Below are 19,680 nucleotides of genomic sequence, written 5' to 3'. Positions count from 1 at the left end.
TGTCTAATGCATTGGTCTCTCTAGGATGATCATTTGGGCTACCTTGATAACATAACCATCACCTCTGTAGTCTTGGTAGGCCATTGGGTAGTCGCCATGCACCCTTTGTCCGATGCCTTGGTTGCTTTGGGGTCGGATGCCTTGGGGGTAAAAATGGGCTTGAGTTTTTATTTTAGTCCCTTTCTAGTTGTAGTTTTGGGCCTGAGAGGGGGTGTTGAGCTACATTGCATCAGTTTGCACCCTTCATTGCCTTCGTCACCTTTATCTTTTCAATGTTCTTGTCTCCTATTTGCATTTTACCTCTTTTGCTGCCATTTTGACAATATCACGGGTGAACATGCTGAAAGCATTAAGTTTTTAGTTCAGTTTTAATAGGTTAACTGCTAATATCTTATATATTTATAGTGACCATATGAAACACTCTACTTTTTCTGATAAGTTTTTGTGCTTGTTCAGTACCTTACTAAGTCAACGCATTGAATCCACCATACAAATTGTACTCGACTATCCTGTATATATGTAGTATATGCCCCTATTCCACTGTGGGATCATTTGTAGTTGCATTTTATTGCAGCTATCCTTTGGTGTGTGACCATTGGTTTTGGACATGGAGAGAGGATGCTTTATTCTTGCTTCCTCCTTGCAATGGTAACATGGTGGTTCTATCGGTCTTGGTTGCACACTAGTAGTTCAGTTCTGTTGCTCTTGTTTGGGTGTATGCATTCGTCTGTTTCATTTGATCTTTATGCATATCAATCTTGTGTTCGGCTTCTGCATTATGTCATGTTAAAACATGCTGGCTCTAAAATTGTGAATATGTCATATACCCAGCTGATTGTAATGTAGGTGCAGCTTTCGTCTCCCAGATGCCATAATTCTTGAGGCTAAATCAAAAAGTGTGACAAGGCACTTGAACCATGATTACCTTGTAAAAGTGCAGATGTAACTGCTGAATGCTGCTGAAATGCAGCTGTAGAATGAATGGTGAGGTGAAAATTGCAAATTGAAACTGTCTGATGAAGGTCCACCTTGGAGTGTTAGCTGTCTGAGCAAAATGCAGCTCTCTGCTGCCTTGACTAGCTCTGGACTGCTCCACTGATGCAAATGTAGCTCCTGCGGGTGTCAATTGCAGGAAAACACAGCTTGTATGGTAAAAATTAAAACGAAATGTGATTTGTTCTTGAGATTGTCTTGGTTTGTCTTGATGAGATGTTTTACTTTTGTCTTGGTCAATCTGATTTGAAGTCTCCAGTTTCATCATGTCATTGCCAAAACTTAAAAGCAGACGAGTCAACAGCATAAGAGCAATGTACCTTTAAGTTCAGTGATCGTATATATTTATTTTCCAAGCTAGTGAATTTGCAGCTGATCTCTATTCTCCAACATTTTGTCGGTTTCTCCATGGCATCAAGGTTTAATATTTTCAAATACTAGAATTTAAAATAATGCTTTTATATGCAGATGGAGGACTTTACTTTACCTTCTTCTCAACCTATTTGGCTCCTTAAAGACAAGGATGTTGTCAGGTACTAACTTCTTTGAGATGTATCTAAGTGCTTAGTGTTGCAAATGAGTGGCTAACTGTAAAATTATAGGTCAAAATAGTGGTTGCTGATGAATGACAAGCAGACAACAAGGGAGAGATGAGGCAACAAACTAGGTCATGGAGATTTGACAGCTAACTTAGATTAAGGCAAATCGTTGTCATGGCCTCTATATGTGGGGCTTAGAATTGGGGCAATCAATTTAGGTGGCTTACATCTTGATATTTCCTTTCGTTAGTAGCATAGACACGAGTAGCTTGTTTCTCAAAGGTCTAAACATATTGAAGATTTACTTTCATGTTAGAAATGCACGGAGGTCTAAACCAATTGAAGATTCACTTTCATGTTGGCATGAAGTGCATTCTTTCTTGAGCTACCTTGCTCAAATGCAGCCCTAGATTATAATGATTCAGCAGAATTCACATGAGTTTGGAGCTATTCTCTCGTGGAGAATTGAAATCGACAAATTGGGAGATCCCTTTAAGAAATGCAAATTGGATATTGATGATGTGCTGATTCCTTAGTTACCTGGACAGATTAAGTACCAAACTTGGAAGTTAGGCAAAGCTTATAAACATATGCTTCAGTTGAAGAGGAGCCTGAGATGGTTTTTCTGATGGAAAGGCACATGACGGCAAGGAACCCGAGATATTTGATGAGAATCTGTAGCAGATTACATGGAATGTGGAAGAAACAGCGGAGAAAGTTACACATCTGTTTGTCCATGGCAGTGTTTGACAAGATGTTGGGTACATGCAGAATGACATGGGAAACTCGGCTAAAATCAGCAAAACATGTTTGTCATTGAACTTCTGCTGTAGGTAATGGGTGCTACAAACACACTTTCATTCTTTTGGGCGTCCATGATGATGATGACTTGCAAACACACTTTCATTCTTTTGGGCGTCCATGATGACTTGCATTAGTGCTAGTTGATTAGTATAGTGCACTATTTGACTTAAGCCACTTTTTTTATATTGTATTTTATTTATACCTTGTGTACATTGAAAAGTGTGTGAAAGAAAAAGAAAAAACCAGCAATAAACGTTTTGGCCTCCATCTGTCTTTGTGTGTTGTTGAGTGAGCTTCTCCTTATGTGTATTATGTGTGTTCAGAGTAGAGTAGCTTGAGTAAGTCCCCCCACCACACGATTCGTGACATGGTATTAGAGCTGCATCATTGATAGATGTTAGTTCTGGAGTTTGAAGTGAAGGAGAAGCAAGGATTTAAGCAAGAAAGCAATAGGTAAGAAGCTCTCCCATTCTTCCACTCTTTCTTTGGGATAGCAATGATGGAGGCACCGGAAGCAAGGAAGAGCAAAAATCTCAAATTGAATGTTGGCTTAACGGTTCATTGTGGTTGTAAAAATACTTCTTGATTTTCAGATTTCATCTCATTCACGGCTCTGGAGGAGATGACAATCAAGGGCAGCTCCTCACATCTATGCCATATGTAACAAATCATATGCTGTCTAAACAAAATAGTCCCTGCACCACACGATGTTTCATATTGAGTTATGTGTCAAACAAGACAAATAACTTTGCTTGGTTGTGGTTGAGGTAAGGATTGCAAGCGAGGTTCGGCCTGGATATTATTTCTGTAGAAGACTTTAAGAAGCTAGGACAGCTGATTACAAAGAATAAGTATTCACATTGGATGTTGGTATTCCTGCTATAGTGGCTGGTATGATTGCTAAACATAGAGCACAAACACATGGGTCATGATAATGTGCAAATGGCTAAACTTTGTGTAATCTCAGAGAAATTTTTAGAGGGTTGGCATCTGTTAGAGTGGGTATGCAAGACTAACCGTAGCATGCCAACATTGATGGGGGATGACAAAAACAACTTAAGTAGTGGAAGATACTCACTCAGAGGCAATTTACCTGCTTGTATCTACTACAAAGAAACAATATTTTGAAAAGGAAATTATGCACACATTTGCTGCATTTTTGCAGCAGATAGGTGAAGTCCATCCCACCCATGTTTTTGCAGCATTTTTATTCTCTTGCTGTGTTTTACCTGTGCAACCACTCTCTTTGCATCAGCCAGTGTTCCTTTCACTAGGATTCTCTTTTTATGGTCTAGAAAAAATTGCAATTTCAGTAGATCATTGCATTTTTGTACAATATCTGTGTTTGCATCAGATACCTATCACACTCAAGATGGCATAATCCCTGTTCATCCTTAGCATCAAACTTATTTATGGCAACTACTCAATCTGAAAGAAACTAGTGAGGCTGTACTTGAAGATCTATCAACATTATGACATGATCAAAGGCAAGCACGTGTAACCCACTGATACAATTGCCCTCTAGCAGTGGAACTTGCGTGACCAGGAATTTCTAGCTGACCTTATAACTGTTATTTGAGAGGTCTGCAAAACAATTGCTTCTATTTGGAAACATCTTGCAGGCAAGCGTGCCATATATACAAACTCTTTTGCTTTCAGTTAGAGCAACAATTGCTGAATTCCAATCTTGATGGTGCTAACATTCTTGACCAAGTGCAGAAGTATGGTGAGCAATTGGATCAGCCCAAGAAAGTCGGCATGACAATTATTGATGACAAATATGTCACATATGTCATACAAAAGCTTCAAGCCTTTTTGAAATTGTTTAGAACCTTCAAGATTGCTGTCAACGGTTAGGAGAAGGTTCCTAGCTCATTGAAGTTATACTTCATGCTATAGGCAAAGATTGCCTCCCATCATACCCCTCCCAAGATGGGGAAGGCCTTGTGTTTGAAAGTTGTGGGTGTGGATGACCAGGAGACATCAGTAGTAGTCCCAATGTGAGGACTCCTTGCTTGTGGCTATTGGGGTTTCGGAGACCAGATCTACAAATATTGCTACCATTGTATGGATAATGAGGCAATGAGGTCTTTGAGGAGGAATCAGCTTGTAATCCAAATTCCACTCATAGGAACTTCAACATACCAAGGGTTAGTCATGGTGATCCTTTTTGAGAGCTAAGGGAGGGTTTAGATCTTGCATCTTACTCGACCCTACCTCCCCCCCTTGGTGGAGTTTGAATCTCTTTTGGTGGTTCATTTACAAGAAAACACTTCAAGGCTATAAAGGCTATCATTGCACCACTATTGGTGGAGAATTGCTGATAATGTGTACATGGAAAACACGCACAACTGGTGCCTTTCAGGTCTCTCGAAGGCTAAACTGATTGGCTCATAGGGCCTTCCCATGGATTTTGACCCTTAAGAGACATTTGACTTAGAGGTTTTCCACTTGCAGGGACTTGCCAGATGAGAAGTTTGTTGGTATCCTTATCCTTAAGCTTGTTATCCAATAGGATCCTTAAGCTAATTAGGCATCGAATTGGATCCTTAGGCTATGTAGGCTAGTCATCTGCAGGAGTCTTTAGGTATCTTCTTGGTGCTTACATGCTAGGCTTGTATTTCATTCTTGAGCTAACATTGCAAAGATCAATTGGTTTTGATTGGACCGGAGACATGGATTTTTTACACTTCCATGATGGCTTCATGTTCTCACTTGGTTGAGCATGGATTTGTTGGACCAACATGGAGCAAATGACTTTTGCTGCTTCCTCTCCCATGGTTGAGTTTTGGGTGCTCTTTGATGCGACTGTAGAGGATATTTCTTATAACAAGCTTCTAGTTGAGATGCCTCTTCCATTCTTTACTGGGTACTTGACATGTTTTTGCCAGAGCCGACACTCTTGCTACTTCTCATTCGGCATCGACATGATGGGGAGAGGGGATGCATTCTCCCACTCCTTTGGAATTGACTTGATGACAAGAGGGGATATATTTCCTTCTTTCCACATATAGGGTTTAGCTTGTCAAATTTTTCTTCAATTTCAACATTCTTTTCCATTTGTACTTATATCACCCAAGCATAATTTTTGTAGAATGGTGCTTGAGTAGGCAAAAACTCCCATTGAGTGTGTTGCTCAAGTGAAAAACCTGCTGCATGCATGCCCTAAATTTGCACTCTGCTTTGTATAGCTTTTTTTGTCGGCATTTGCTTAAAAATTCAATTAGGCAGCCTTCCAAGTGAAAACCCTTGTATATGTGACAACACTCACCTGTCTGCTTCTTCTCATTGGACATTGGACAATATTCATTGTCTTCATTGTTCTATCTTCTAGTGATCCCGAGTGACTATCTTCCTTGGAAGCATTGATACATTGTAGGCACCCTTGAGGGTGGTTAACTCCTTGGCTTCTTTTAAGTCAAAAAACAAAAAACAAAAAAGGAGGGGGAAAAGATCCTTCTTGTCATTTCATCTTGGGCCTAATAGGGGGTGTTAAGCTACAAAAATTGGGCCTTTATCAAATAGAAGTTACTGGCCAATTTATTTGGTTCTCACACAGCCTCAAAAAGGCAAAAGTGAAAAGTTATGGTTGGGGTTTCATACTGTTAAAGCCCTTAGGAATTTTGTAATCATTTTCTGTGCATGATTTGTGCGGATAGACCATAGTTTACTGAAATATGCAATAGTCCTAATTTCTAACTTGTATTAGTACAGGGGGACGAGATGGTTGTGCACAAGATAGCATGGTGAACACATTCAGTGTCACAATGGGTCAAAGTCCTCAATTTTCCACGAGTGTGGTTTACAGATAAAAATGACATGATTGGACCAGGGAATTAGAGATGATTCACGTGAGTGTAAACATGACTGTGCTTTGGTTGATGACATGGCAGTGCTGTGTTGCTGATGCTGATGTGGCAGCCTGAAACAAACCATGGAAGGAAAAATATTTATACTTGAATTTAAATGTTTTAACTTTTAGTGCTTATGCTTTAAAATGAAACAAACCATGGAAGGAAAAATATTTATACTTGAATTTAAAAGTTTTAACTTTTAGTGCATATGATGTAATGCTTCAAAGTGCTGCCACTAGCTTTTGAGTTGTAAAAGCTGTGTTTTGCTTTTTCTGTGGGACCAAAGCCACACATGCCAATTTTGGGCAGGGAACAACTTAAAAAGGAAGTCATGGCAGCCAATTGGTGAGGACAAAACTGCTCTGATCCTCAAAACCTGTCAGAATGATGTTCCCTATGGACTGGCAGAGCTGCTCACTGGCCTAGTGAAGCTGCTGGCTGACCTGGCATTAGCTGACGTGGCAGGGCACTTTCTGAGTGTGGTCAGGGTTGAGTGAAGCTGATTGGGGTGCTGAGACGAAGTTTTTTGTGCCTGGTTTTTGCAGTAGAGAGGCTGATCTGCTGTTATGTTGCAGTAACTGCTCTTGTGGATTTGTCCATTAATTGTCATAATGGTTGGCTGATCTGACTTGGTGAACCTGCTCATCGGCCTGGCGGTGCTGATTGCTGGTGTGACGATGCTGTTCTGGACATGGTGCTGCTGTTGCTGAACTAGTGGCTGTTCAGTATCAATGATTTGCTGATCTACTATTGTGATTGCTGGTTTCACAGACGTTTTGGCTGTCTTGACAGTCATCGTGGCTGAATTATTATTTGAGATGATGGCTGATTGTGTGCATGCTGTTGTGAGTCATGAGACGAGATCTAGGGTGCTTGGCTGGACTGATTCAGACAAGGTGCTGGCTGGCACACCTAAGATCAAGTAAGGGGCTGTTGAATTGATCTGGATTGCTCGTGCATGGTGCAGGTGCACGTGGAAAGATTTGTGTTATTGTCTTCATCTACAAATGTTTTCATGGAGTGAAGATTTAAAGAAGTAATTGCAAGGGATGCAACAAATTAGGCCAATTTGTGTTGGTGTTTGGGTAAACATTTTGAGCGATTGTTTATGAGCATTCTAGCTCCTCCTATTCTTTGGTCTTTGTTCTGAATCTGTAACAGTTAAAGTTTGCCCTTTGATTTATTGAAGGCCAGTTTCTCATTTTGCCTGCCCAACCCGATGAAAGTGAGCCAGGGGTGTCTTGCTGATTAGTTGAGTTACTCTTTACACGACTGCATTAGGGCGGTTGCATTATTTTTCTTGATGTGGATAACTCAAGCGGAATAATTGAAAGGAAAGTCTCTGTACAACATGAATTCCAGGCAGACAATGAAGAAACTTCTTTCTCAAGTGTCTTTGGTACTTGTGAGAATTCTCAATCAATGCAAACAGTAGAAGCTTTTCATGTTATGATAAGGTCCTCCAAGAAAGCTTTACATCCATGCTCAAGCCTAAAGTGCGATTTACAAGAAAGATCTATATCCTCAGTCCTTGCTTAGTACTAAGAGCTGTTGTTGCACAAGTGGTTATTCAGTTGAACATACTTGACAATGGCACAGTATGGGCTGATTGGTACTGTGGTATGCCAACGTTCCAAATTGTGGATCATGGTGATTGAGCACAGCCTTGGAATATGGAAAGTGCACTTGGAGCCCTTTGGTGCATCGTGTTATGATTTATAGCTGAATTAGCTGGTGTTCTTGTAGCTCAAGCATTTTTTGACCTTCCTCTCCTTGCAGGTCCCTTCTGTTCATTTACCATCATCCTAGTATGCACCTGGAGTGAGAGTAAGAGTGTACCTGACTGCACATCTTAAAATGGTCTGTACAGACAGATTCATCTCAATGCTGTGGTTTATGTTTATAAATACTCTGCCCTTTGTTTTCAGCCGCAGCTTACTATTGCCCACTGGTTGTATGGGATGCAGGATTGCAGTCAGAATGATCTTTTAGCTGTATTTAATGGCTTTGCTCCTTACAATTTCATTGCTTCTGTTCACTTTTGGTGAATAGTGTAAAAAAGAGTTCATGACTGGTTTGATTTATATTGAAACACTCAAGTCTTTCTATTTCTGTGCTTAACTGATAAGCATTTATGGCAAAGGCACGAGTCTTGAATTATAGCAGATCTCCTTAGGGGCTTCTCAAACCTTGGCTTTTATTATACTGACATTGTGACTTGAAATGTGTTTTGACCTTTTGCAGTGTAAACAGAAAGACAGGTCCAAGCAATTCTGCTAAGAAGGCCTTACAGCTTGCAAACAGTTCCAGCCTTGCAGACTCTGATGTTGGTGATGGAAATCAGCCATTGGGTGTGAAACCTCGTGCTATTGAGGAGTTTGAGAAGGAGACAGGTGGCTATGAAAGCGAGGAGGAGGAAGATGCAGCAGAGGCACTGCATGATGACTTGGATTCACTGGACAAACGATTTAAGTCAAAATCTGCATCGAAGCAACAAAAAAGGAAGAAGCGAAAACGTGATGCACTTGACGGGTCTTTTTCTTTGTCCTTCCTCCTGTTGTTTGATGTTTCCTATACAATCTTTTGCTGTGCAGATGTGTGTCCGTGCACAAAATGTGCAGTGTAGTAGGTTGATATGTGGTCTAGAGGCTGTGTGTTTGTGTCTCTGTGCTGGCATCCCTAATGTCTTCTATCAAATAAGTGAACTTGTGCCTTTTAAGTTGCTTATAAAATGGTATTGAAGTAGGGCTATGGTCAGTGAAAAGTCATGATTATTCTTGAAGCAAACTTGGTTCAATCTAGTTATGCAGGTTACTTTAATGTCCATCTTGTAAGATCTTGGTGGAGAAGATGCTGCTGTCCAAGGTGCAAATGTGGTTGCTTTAAATGGATGAAATGAATGAAAAACACAACTTTGGCTCCTTACACTTGTATGGATGCATTCATGCCTGAGTTGTTGGGTGCAAACACTATTCTTGCATGATTAAGACTTACTAAAGTAGTATGAAACACTTATCCTAGGTCCAAACTACAGCTTGACAGCCATAGCAGCTAAGAAGGGGGTGGCGGTTGGTCACTTGGAACCCAAAACATGTTTTTTGGACAAAAACTGCTAGGCAACGTGAGGGCTCAGGATTTTGGATGAGAGATTGATTTTTTAGTGATTTTGTTTAGTTATTGGACTTTGCCAATCTAGTATCTATTCTTGTCTTGAGAGTTGATTATTATATGACTACTCTCATTCATGAGTTATTTATGATATATTACAATTCATTCCCAATTTTGACATTTTGTCAGTTTGTTTTGAAATGAGAATCATGATGTTGCAACTTGACTCAATCCATATTGTAGATAGGTTATTTACATGTTTATTTCAATTTTCTTTGTATGATATATATATGAATTATAATGTTTGAGTTCTAAACCATAGTATAGCTTGTTCAAAGACTAACTTTGTCATAAGTGACAAGTCAATAATCAATCATGGATATGTAATGTATTATTCTCAATTGACTCTATTATCACTCAAGTTCAATTGGCCTTTTAAGAGAGAGTTCCATAGAGGTTTAGAACCTCTTTTCCTAGTCAAAACTATTAAAAATCCTTATATAAAAAAACACGTTTTCTTATTTTACCCTCTCTCGAAAGAAACTTATGAAATATGTTTCTAACGTTTTGTTTCTAAACGTTTTTTGATGTTTTAGGCTACTATGTTGATAGCCACTAGCTGCATGGTGGGAAGGTGTATTGTCTTGAGTATTTGGTGCATGGTCACAAAACCAGGCTTGGTTTGGATGCCTTACCTTGAGTACGCTTTGCTGTCTACAAGGTGTGATTTGTTACTGCCTTACACAAGCATCTAGACAATGCATTGCTTGCCTATGCTTGAGGACTAGGTCATCCTAGAGTTTGTGCACTTTGACTCAAGCTTTCTCTTTGAGTATTACCATGGAGTGATAACTTGGATTGATTGGCATTCTATTTTGCCAAGGAACCTTATAATGAGCTAGAAGGAAGGCACCATCCTTATCCTTCATTAACCTTCATCTTGTGGCTTGAGTACAATGACTCTTGCAGTAATGTTTTGAGTGTAAAAATTTGGGGTTGATGAAGAGGGTTGTAGACCAAGGAGAAGAGTTTTGGAAGCTTTTGGAGATTGAACGGCCCATGCTACATTGGTGTTGAGTTTCACACCATTAATATACTATCTGTAATGCAACATTAGTTAGAAGGTTGGGAGTATGCTATGGGCAAAGAGAGGTTAAAGAATCACCTCTTGTATTCGCAAAGATTCTTCAGTTTAGTGGTATTGTTTGACTCATCTTTGTTGAGGAATCATCTATGCAAATTATCTTTATAGATGTGCAACAGTGGTGCAAGTATATGGTATGGTCACAAGAAATGGTCCTTTCCTAGCCTTCACTCTTAGAAACTTTGTTTCATGCGAGTTATTGTTGCCCTTTCTGTGTTGAGATAAAAATACACTTCATCAGGCAACTACTGTTGTTCAGTAGGTGACTACTGCTGTCTACTGTTCTGGTGCTGAACAGGCTACATTTGCAGTCCAACTGCTTACGTCAGCATTTGGTGACTGCTACCTGGCTGTAGGCCACCTCATGGGCTACGTGTTGATGCCCTTTGATTCATGATTCGGGCTCTCTATGTATTTAAACACTCATTAAATGCAGTTGTTGCCCCTAATATCCTCGGCACTAAGTGATACTAGAGTTAGGGTTTTATTTAGGGTTTCCTGTGACGGCTAAGGTGTTAGGGTTTCATTTTAGTATAAAAGGACACTTTATGCATTTGCACATACATGTGGCATAGTTTAATGTGATTGCCTTGAGTGTTGTATTCTCTCCTACTCATTAATATATCGCCTCTCATTTTGTGATTGAGTTATTGTGCAACCATTGTCATTGAGCTCCTCTCACTCGGCTGGCTATCCCACGAGCCATTGCTGCTGCGTTGGCTCAAGCCTTTGTGGTGATCACACTTTGTGCCACTATTTTGGTCTATCTCAATTGTGTCAATAGCACACTGCGTCTCCCTCTCTCTAAGTCTGCAGTTGACTTGCTCGGATTTTGTCACTAGCCATGAAGTGCCACTTGCAAGTTATCGACTTGGAACATGCTTATTTGTTGTAACTTTTGTAGGTTTCTTGGACTAACCTGAACTGCCTATTTGTCTATCACATCTTACACAAACAACATGCTTGTATCAACTTTTAGCCGCCCTTGAAGTGTTGTTGTGGTCACAATTGTTTGATATGCTGTCCATCGCCACGTCATCAACTTGCCATCTATGTGCTGCTCCTTCAAAATCGACACCCCACCATGCCACTCCATGCTCCAAGTTCGCCACCTTTCAGTCGACATACAATGATGTCATCAAAATCTCTTGTCGCCCTGTCGCAATCAGCTTTGACATTGCCTTGCTAGCTGACACTCCACACACCAAATTTGCCGCCTTTCAGCCAACACACAGCCACCTCATCCAAATTCCTTGCTGCCTTGTGGCAATTAGCCTTGACCCAATCCCATTAAATAATAATAATATTATTATTATAATTTTATATACACTAGCAAGGAAGCCCGTGTTTCTACCCATTGGCCCATCGAAGCATAGTTTGGGGCAAATTTGGGGATTTCCACTAAAATCACACAATCTCTCTTCAATTGGAAGAAAATTTTGGGCCTTTCCACCTATTATTTCAAATTCATCACCGTATTGAAGGAATTTGATACCTGTCTTCATCACATTTTGGATTTTTGTTGTATGCCACTAGTTTCTCTCCAATCTCGCCACCAAATTTGGGGCTTTTTTAAACTTTGGTGTTCTTCATTGACATTGATGCTCAATTCATTTATAGGCACAACATTTGGCATTATCGATAAAATTTTCACAAAAATTCTTTGAATTTCTCTTCAAATTTTAGATAAAATTGAGGGCTTTTTGTAATTCAAGATCAATTTCACTCGAATTTCTTTGAAAAACTTGTCTCGTGATTTCTTTGGATCTCAGGCTCATAAATTTACTCTAACCCTAGTCACACCTCAGATGTATTACATTTACTTAACCGTGTGATTCAAAATTAATCCAATTGTTTAGCGAGGTTTCAAAAATACATGTCCTCCCCCTCAAAATCCTTGCAATTATCCTCGATTGCACTACAGATGCATCAAAAGTAAAATAGCGGATTGGAATTTCCACAAGGCATCATAGTTAACACACCATTGAACACTGCTGCTCAATCATTCAATGTGCCCAACACATGTTGAAAATTACCAGCCAATCAAAACATAACATAAGACGCACAAGGAATCTGAAAAACATTGCCAGATTATCATGTGACATGTCTATTTCTCATGAGTCAACTCATCTAGCAAAACCAAACCATAGCATAGCATAACCAAGCATAAACCATGACTAAAACATCAATGACATCATAACATATGCTGTTGTCCATGGAACCAGTTATAAACATTGAAAACTGAGCATAATCTGATCATAAACTGATGACTTGCTGATCTGAGAATTGATCACAAATTGCTGCAAATGTGACCCCAAACTGATCACAAACTCATTGCAAAAATTGACCAGTAATCAATGCGAAAATTGATGTAAAATTGATCCCAAAATTGACCATAAACGGTTTTCAAGTTGATAAAAAATTGAGTTGAAATTGATCAGAAATTTTGTCTCAAAATTGAGGCAAAATTCATGTCAAATTGATCATAAGCTGATGCAAAAGTATAGTTTGAGTGTCCAGGTGAAACTTATACTCACCTGCATACATCTCACAGTGACTAGTACACTAAGTAGTGACCTCATGGCAAACATATTGTCAGTGTAGTAACTTGGATGTATGCTGAATACATTCGAGATCCACTACATACGAGAGTTGTCCATAGCTGGAGAAGTGGAAGCGCTACCTTCCCCTTGAGCATCAGGTAATACTCTGGACCCTTGCTCTATTGAACCTGACGGAGCCTGAACTAAAGTCAGCTCTAATTGAAAGGCATCTAGGTAAAGCTGCAACAATTGAGGATGATTTGCCAAGTTATCCTTTTCCATCCATTTGGCATCCATTGGTGAATAATTTTGAAATTTCACCAAGTATCTCTTGAAAACTTCACCTTTGACTTTTCTTTTTTAATGTGCCAATATTTGCTTGGGTATTAAAATCTCATTGAACTCCTTAACCTCAGGTTGAATTTTAGCAAACATATCCTTTGGCACATCACCATGAAAAGGCCTTAACAAACTGCCATGAAAGGCATTCTATATCTCGCTAATGTGGAGGTAATTTCAGCCAATATGCCACATCATTGATCTTCTTCAACACCTGGAAGGGCCCATAGTATCTCATACTCAACTTTGAATACAATCTTTCTGTTCCTTTTATATTTTTCAGCCTTGCCTTTAAAAAATGCAGCAATACATAATCGCTGTTCACAAACTGTAAAGCAAATTTGTGGCAATCAGCTTCTCTCTTTTGCTTTTCTTGCGAACTCTGAAGTGCATACTTTATCTTTATATAGGCTACATCCAAGTTTTCCACATAACGATCAGCCTCAAAGATCTTATCTTAGTTTGCACAATAGGTGGTATCTTCTTGTCACCCTCAATCACCTCAAATCGAACTTTGCTCGTGGAAATATACATTGTGTTGTTGTAAGCAAACTCAACCAAGGGCAAATACTGCTCCCACTATGTCTTGTGGTCTGAAACATATTATCTCAAAAGCTATAACACTGTTGAATTTGATTTCTTAGAATGATCATGTGTTTGTGGATGGAAGGATGATGAAAATTTCAGCGTGGTATCCATATTCTCAAACAACCCCTTCCAAAATAAACTAGTCATCCGAGGGTCTTGATCACTAATGATTAACTTTGGTATACCATGATACTTAAAGATGTATTGCAAAAACAATCGTGCCATATGAAACCAACCTTCCCTTAGTGGACGGGTGGTGATTCCCTAATTACAACCTAGTTAGAGCAACAATATTTATTACAAAACTGAGAAATGCAAATTAACTTAGAATCTTGGACAATGGATACCGTGTTGGGTCCAAAACTGGCGCCCCTTTTGGTGTTTCTTTAACTTAATTAAAGAAGAAGTTGATGTACAATGGGATTTTCCCAATCACTTTCAGTATTCCAACTCCCCTTGCTATCCAAAATGACTAGCAAGTCTTCGATCTGATTTGTCTCTTGATTCAGGTAGTCAATTGGCCTTCACCAGCTTTGATGGAGATAGAAAATGCCCCAAATTCATTAATTTGCTGGTCCCTCCACCTGAATTTGATTGAAAACAGCTTCAGTCCTATTGAATCCAAGTCTTGGAGCTTTCAAATTTTGGCACACTTCTTGAAGATGCTGCTAAACCCTAGTTTATGTTATAGATTAGGGTTTACAGGAGAGAAATCTGAAATTTCTCAACCCCTGGTGATCTCAATGTTGTAATATTCGAAGCAAGACTGAGAGATTAGAGAGAATGCTAAGAAGAGAGAAAATTCAGACTTTCTTCAGGAAGAACTGAAGAACATTAGATATTTGCTGTTGTTGCCTTGTCTCAATAGCTTGTAGATGCTGTCATGTGTTGTTGATTGGTCTTCTCCTGCCCCTAGCTGTCTTAGAAGGTCCTCCAATGGTTGCAAATCAGACCAGAAGCATCTCCTCCCTCTCTCTTTTAGGTTGAATGCACTAAAAATGCCTCTCTCTAGCCTCTAAAGACGTTTTTCACTCTTGCATGGATAGTTTTGACAAATGGTTTCTCCAGCATTATCCACAATTATTCCTAATTAAATATTAATTTTCAGTCTTTAAATAGTGAAAATTTATCCAATAATTATTTCGGTGCTCAGAGAAATAATTTGACTTGCAAATAATTAAATTCACTTGGCAACTTGCATTTCGGAGTAGTGTCTCTGTATTATCGTTGACTATCATATTGGCGTTAGGTACCATTAAATGCCACTTCTCTAGTGTTACCAACTAACACTTACGGCCAAATGAATGACCTATGCCAACAACTAGCACTAGATACTACCAAGTATCTGTTAGGATAACTTATAGTAACTTTTGCCTTTGACATCCCGTGATTTTCTCGGATCCTGGGCTCATAAATTTAGTGAGGTTTCAAAAATACATGTCCTCATAAAAGCTGCCTTGTTTGGTAATATTTTATTTTTGAAAATTATTGTTCTCACTATATTTTTCTCTCCCCTCAGCAAGAACATAGTAAGAGAAAATTATTATTCTTCATATTATTTGAGTTTATTGAGATAGCCGGCATCTTTACTATTGGTGGTTTATTATTATTCGGACATTTATTTATCTTTCTTCATTTGAAAATCGTTATTTTATTGCTGATTTCCACTCATGGCCAACAATAATAATGATTTTTTGAGTATGCTTGGTGCCATCAACAAGCTTGACGACACTAATCATCCGATGTGGGCTTACATGATGTGACATGTTCTTGTTGCGACGAATTCATGGCATATTATTAGCGACATTGAGCAAATGCTAGATTCTCCAATGTCGGCACCACCTCTCGCCTCCATATCACAAGGTAGCTCTTATGATACCAAATCCTCTTTCTGTTTTAGTCCCTCCCACTCAAGAGTAAATTTGATGGGATAGGTGTGATGCCCGAGCACATGCCCTAATCGCCTTATCCTTGAAAAGAGCCATCATTCCACACATTTGATCATGCAAGATAGCCAGGGATGCATGGCTAAGCTTGCATCATTATATCAGGCGTGCAATGAAGCACATGTTGCTTACCTTCGTAAAAGCAACCGGAAGACACTCACATGCAAAAAGGTAACATGGATGCCTATCTCATTGGCATCAAAGATCTTATCGAACAATTATTAAATATTGATGAAGAGGTCCCATAATAATTAGCTTGTTTCTATCACTCTTAATGGCCTACTGGAGTCATACCAAGGTTTTGCTACCACTTTGCGGTTGGTAACTATGGGCAATCAAGTCATGTAGAGTTTTAGTCAACTTGTCTCTCTCTCTTATTGCAAGAAGAACAAAGCTGTCTCAACCGCAATGCTACCATGGCGTTCTAATAGGCCTTTTCCACCCATCATTGTGGAAAAGACAAACTGAAAGTAAAAAACAAGCTTGTTGGTCAAAAATCAGCAAACTTTCATGTTGGTTATCCTTTTACCTCTACTTCTTTTCCATTGAAGACATCCTTCCATGTTGGTCCATCCTCTACCAATCCTTTGGAGTATAGTCTTCCTCAATTTAAGGATTACACTTTTTTCATTCAGTGTCAACATGACCCTTCTACTCACAATACTTGTTTTTCTATCACTGATGTTGCTTCTACTTGGTATTTTAGCAATGGTGCATCTAAGCACTTCACCTCTTGTGGAGCATGACTACTCTCATATTAAGGATTTTACTTTTTTCATTTGTTAGTATAACCCTTCTATTCATGATTTTTTTTTTCTATCATTGATGTGGCTTCTACCTTGTATTTCAATAGTGGTGCATCTAAGTGTATGATCTTTTTCCGAACATTATTTTCTCTCTCTCATGTACCTAAGGGGGATACAATCATGTATGCTAACAATGCCTCTTATGCAATGGTGCATCTAAGCACATCACCTCTTGCTGAGGAGTATTTTTCTTTCTCATGTACCTAAGGGGGGTACAATCATGTGTGCTAACAATGCCTTTTATGCAATTAAATGCATTGGTCATGTGTAGGTTGTCTTTGTTTTGGGCATACTCCTTTGACACTGCATGATGTTCTCTATGTTTCCGACATCAAGAAGAATCTTATTTCTATTTCAGCCATTGCAACTTTAGGGTTTCACATCATTTTTAATGGTCCCCGATGTGCGGTATATGATGATCAAGTTTCTTCTTCCATGGTCTTGAGAGGCATCCTTACTAAAGGTCTCTATCGTCTTGATACATATAATCAAAAGCTTGCTGAAAATTCTATTGATCATGCAGTAAGCAAAGAAATCCTTTCATGATACATAGTTATGGCATCAAAGGCCTGGCCACATTAACTATCGAGCATTGATGAAGCTCCAATCAAAGGATATGGTCAAAGATCTTTGATATGGTCCTATACTATCCCTTGATGTTTGTGGTCCTATATGGATATGGTCCTATACCATGGCCACATTAACTATCCTTTGATGTTTATGGTCCTATGTGGAACAAATCCATTGGTGGATTCCTACATTTTGTTACATTTATTGATGACAAATCTCAATTCACTTGGGTATAGGGATTGAAGCCTAAGTCTAAAGTTTTCCCTTGCTTCAAGACTTTTATTGCCATGGTGGACAACTAAAGTGGCTTTTGGATTTAGACCCTTCACACTGATAGAGGACGGGGAGGGGGTGAATGTCTTTCCAAACACTTTTCAGAGTATCCACATCTTGAGATATTCATCACCAATGCACTGTTCCTTGCTCCCCACAACAAAAATGGAGTAGCGGAATAGAAGAATAGGCCACTCATGGAGATGGCAAGATCCATACTAGAGAGTAGGAATTTACCTAATTCTTTTTGGTTCGATGCTGCTCTATGTGTTGCTTATGTTTTGAACATGTGTCCACAAAGAGCTTTACTCACCATTACTTCTTATGAGGGATGGACTAGCTCCAAGCCTTCTCTCTCTTATATGAGGACTTTTAGCTCATTGGCATATGTTCATGTGCCTTCTTAGAAAAGGCACAAGCTGGATGATAAGGTTGTTCGTTGCATATTTATTGAATATAGTGTTGAAAGCAAATGATATTGCATTTATCAACCCTCTACAAGCAAGATTTTGTCAGCTGTGATGTTATCTTCTCTGAAAATGCTTCTCATTCCTTGCTAGACTGTTAGAAACAACCTACTATTGATGCTTTAGATATCTTTGATAGCCTACTACCACTTTTCCATAACGGTTCCATGACTGATCCTTCTTTTTAGCCTCCATTTCCATTGACTACAAATACATTAAGCAGCCTATGCAGCCCAATTTACAGCCACAACAGCATCATTATACCTTGTTCTATGAGCTGCCTCCTATTCATGATCACTTGGAGCACACAAGGGTTGAAATTCAGCAGCCTAAAAAGTCCCTTGTTGGCTGCTAGACACTCTTTGGGGCAGCAAGCAGCCTCTTCCTTTGACTACCCGCACATTCTCACCTATTGCATCTTGGTTTTTATTATTCTTGTGCTTTATGTTGATTACATGCTTGTCATTGGGATCAATGCTGGTCAAATTGCTGCATTTAAGGTTGATTTACAACAAACCTTTGCCATGACAAATCTTGGTTTCCTTCACTATTATTTGTGTATCCAATTTACCACCGTTGAGAGGAGGGGGGGATATCATCATGACACAGTCCAAGTATATTGGATAGCTTCTTTAGCACTTTAAGTTTGAGGATTGCAAGCCCGTGTCAATTTTCTTGGAGCTTCGTTTCAGATTCACTTTCTGATGATAAAAGAAATATGACAATTCCTCTTTAAAAAAACTCACTGATTTCACCCTTATGAGCTAGTTATTAAAAAAGCATTTGCATGCTTATGAGGCAAAAGGCTTAAAAGGCATATATATGCTTAGTCATACACCCTCAACAGAGTAGTAGCGGATCCTTTGACACTACCTTATATCGACAGGCTGTGGATGCTTAATTTATCCATGTCACATGAGGCTGGATCTTCAATTTGCTATCTCCCAGTTGAGCAAATTTATGCACAACCCTTCAATACTTCATTGGCAAGCAGTGAAGCGTGTCTTTCGATATCTTAAAGGCACCTAGAATCTTGGCATTTTCTACACGGCCGATTCTTTACTCTCTTTGCATGGATATCCTAATAGCGATTGGGTTGGATGTTTAGCTTCTCTTGTCTCTCATAGTGGTAACTGCATCTTCTTGGGTATATCTCTCATTTCTTGGTTCAACAAGCAACAAACTATAGTTTTATTTTCAGTTGTGAAGCTGATTACAAAGCAATGTTCATAGCCACAGTGGAGTGTGTTTGGCACCTCAAGTTACTTGCAGATATTCATGTGCACTATATGAGTCCGATACTTATCTACATTGATAGTCAAAGTGCTTTAGTCATTGTGTGGAACCCCGTGTTCCATACATGTATAAAGTATATAGAAGTCCAATAATATTATGTTCGTGAGCATAGGTTAGGTGGAGATATAGAGTTGTCTTATATACCCGTTGAAGACAACTTGGAAAATCTTTTCACAAAGGCTCTTCCTTGACCAAAGTTCCGAGCTTTTCGGTAAAACTTGAACTTGATTTCATTTGTTTTATGATCTATCATACTCTATATTGTCATAGGTTGCTATATCAACTTGTGCAACCATGACCTTATATTTTATTTTATTTTCTAGAATTGTGTCATTGTTCCTTGATTAGTTCTCTTATTTCATGAAGGGGAGTTTGTAGGCCATCTGATGAGCTACATGTTGCTCTATAGG

At 39.1% G+C, this 19,680-nt stretch overlaps 1 protein-coding gene across 4 annotated transcripts in view; it reads left to right on the top strand.

Moving 5' to 3' along the window:
* LOC148035670 (sphere organelles protein-like protein) overlaps positions 1-19,680 on the top strand; it is a 157,127-nt gene that overhangs the window by 40,962 nt on the left and 96,485 nt on the right. For all 4 annotated transcript variants that reach the window (XM_087677676.1, XM_087677678.1, XM_087677675.1 and 1 more), the window contains 2 exons: positions 1,462-1,526; positions 8,435-8,722. In XM_087677676.1, coding sequence (XP_087533802.1) covers positions 1,462-1,526; positions 8,435-8,722 — 353 coding nt within the window. The remainder of the gene's footprint in view (positions 1-1,461; positions 1,527-8,434; positions 8,723-19,680) is intronic.

This window comes from Lygodium microphyllum, chromosome 5 (assembly GCF_053477565.2).
Source record: "Lygodium microphyllum isolate KBCC chromosome 5, Lygodium_microphyllum_v1.1.10, whole genome shotgun sequence".
Classification (NCBI taxonomy): Eukaryota; Viridiplantae; Streptophyta; class Polypodiopsida; order Schizaeales; family Lygodiaceae; genus Lygodium; species Lygodium microphyllum.
Note: the sequence above shows the minus strand (reverse complement) of the source record. Positions and strands in the feature narration are given on the sequence as shown.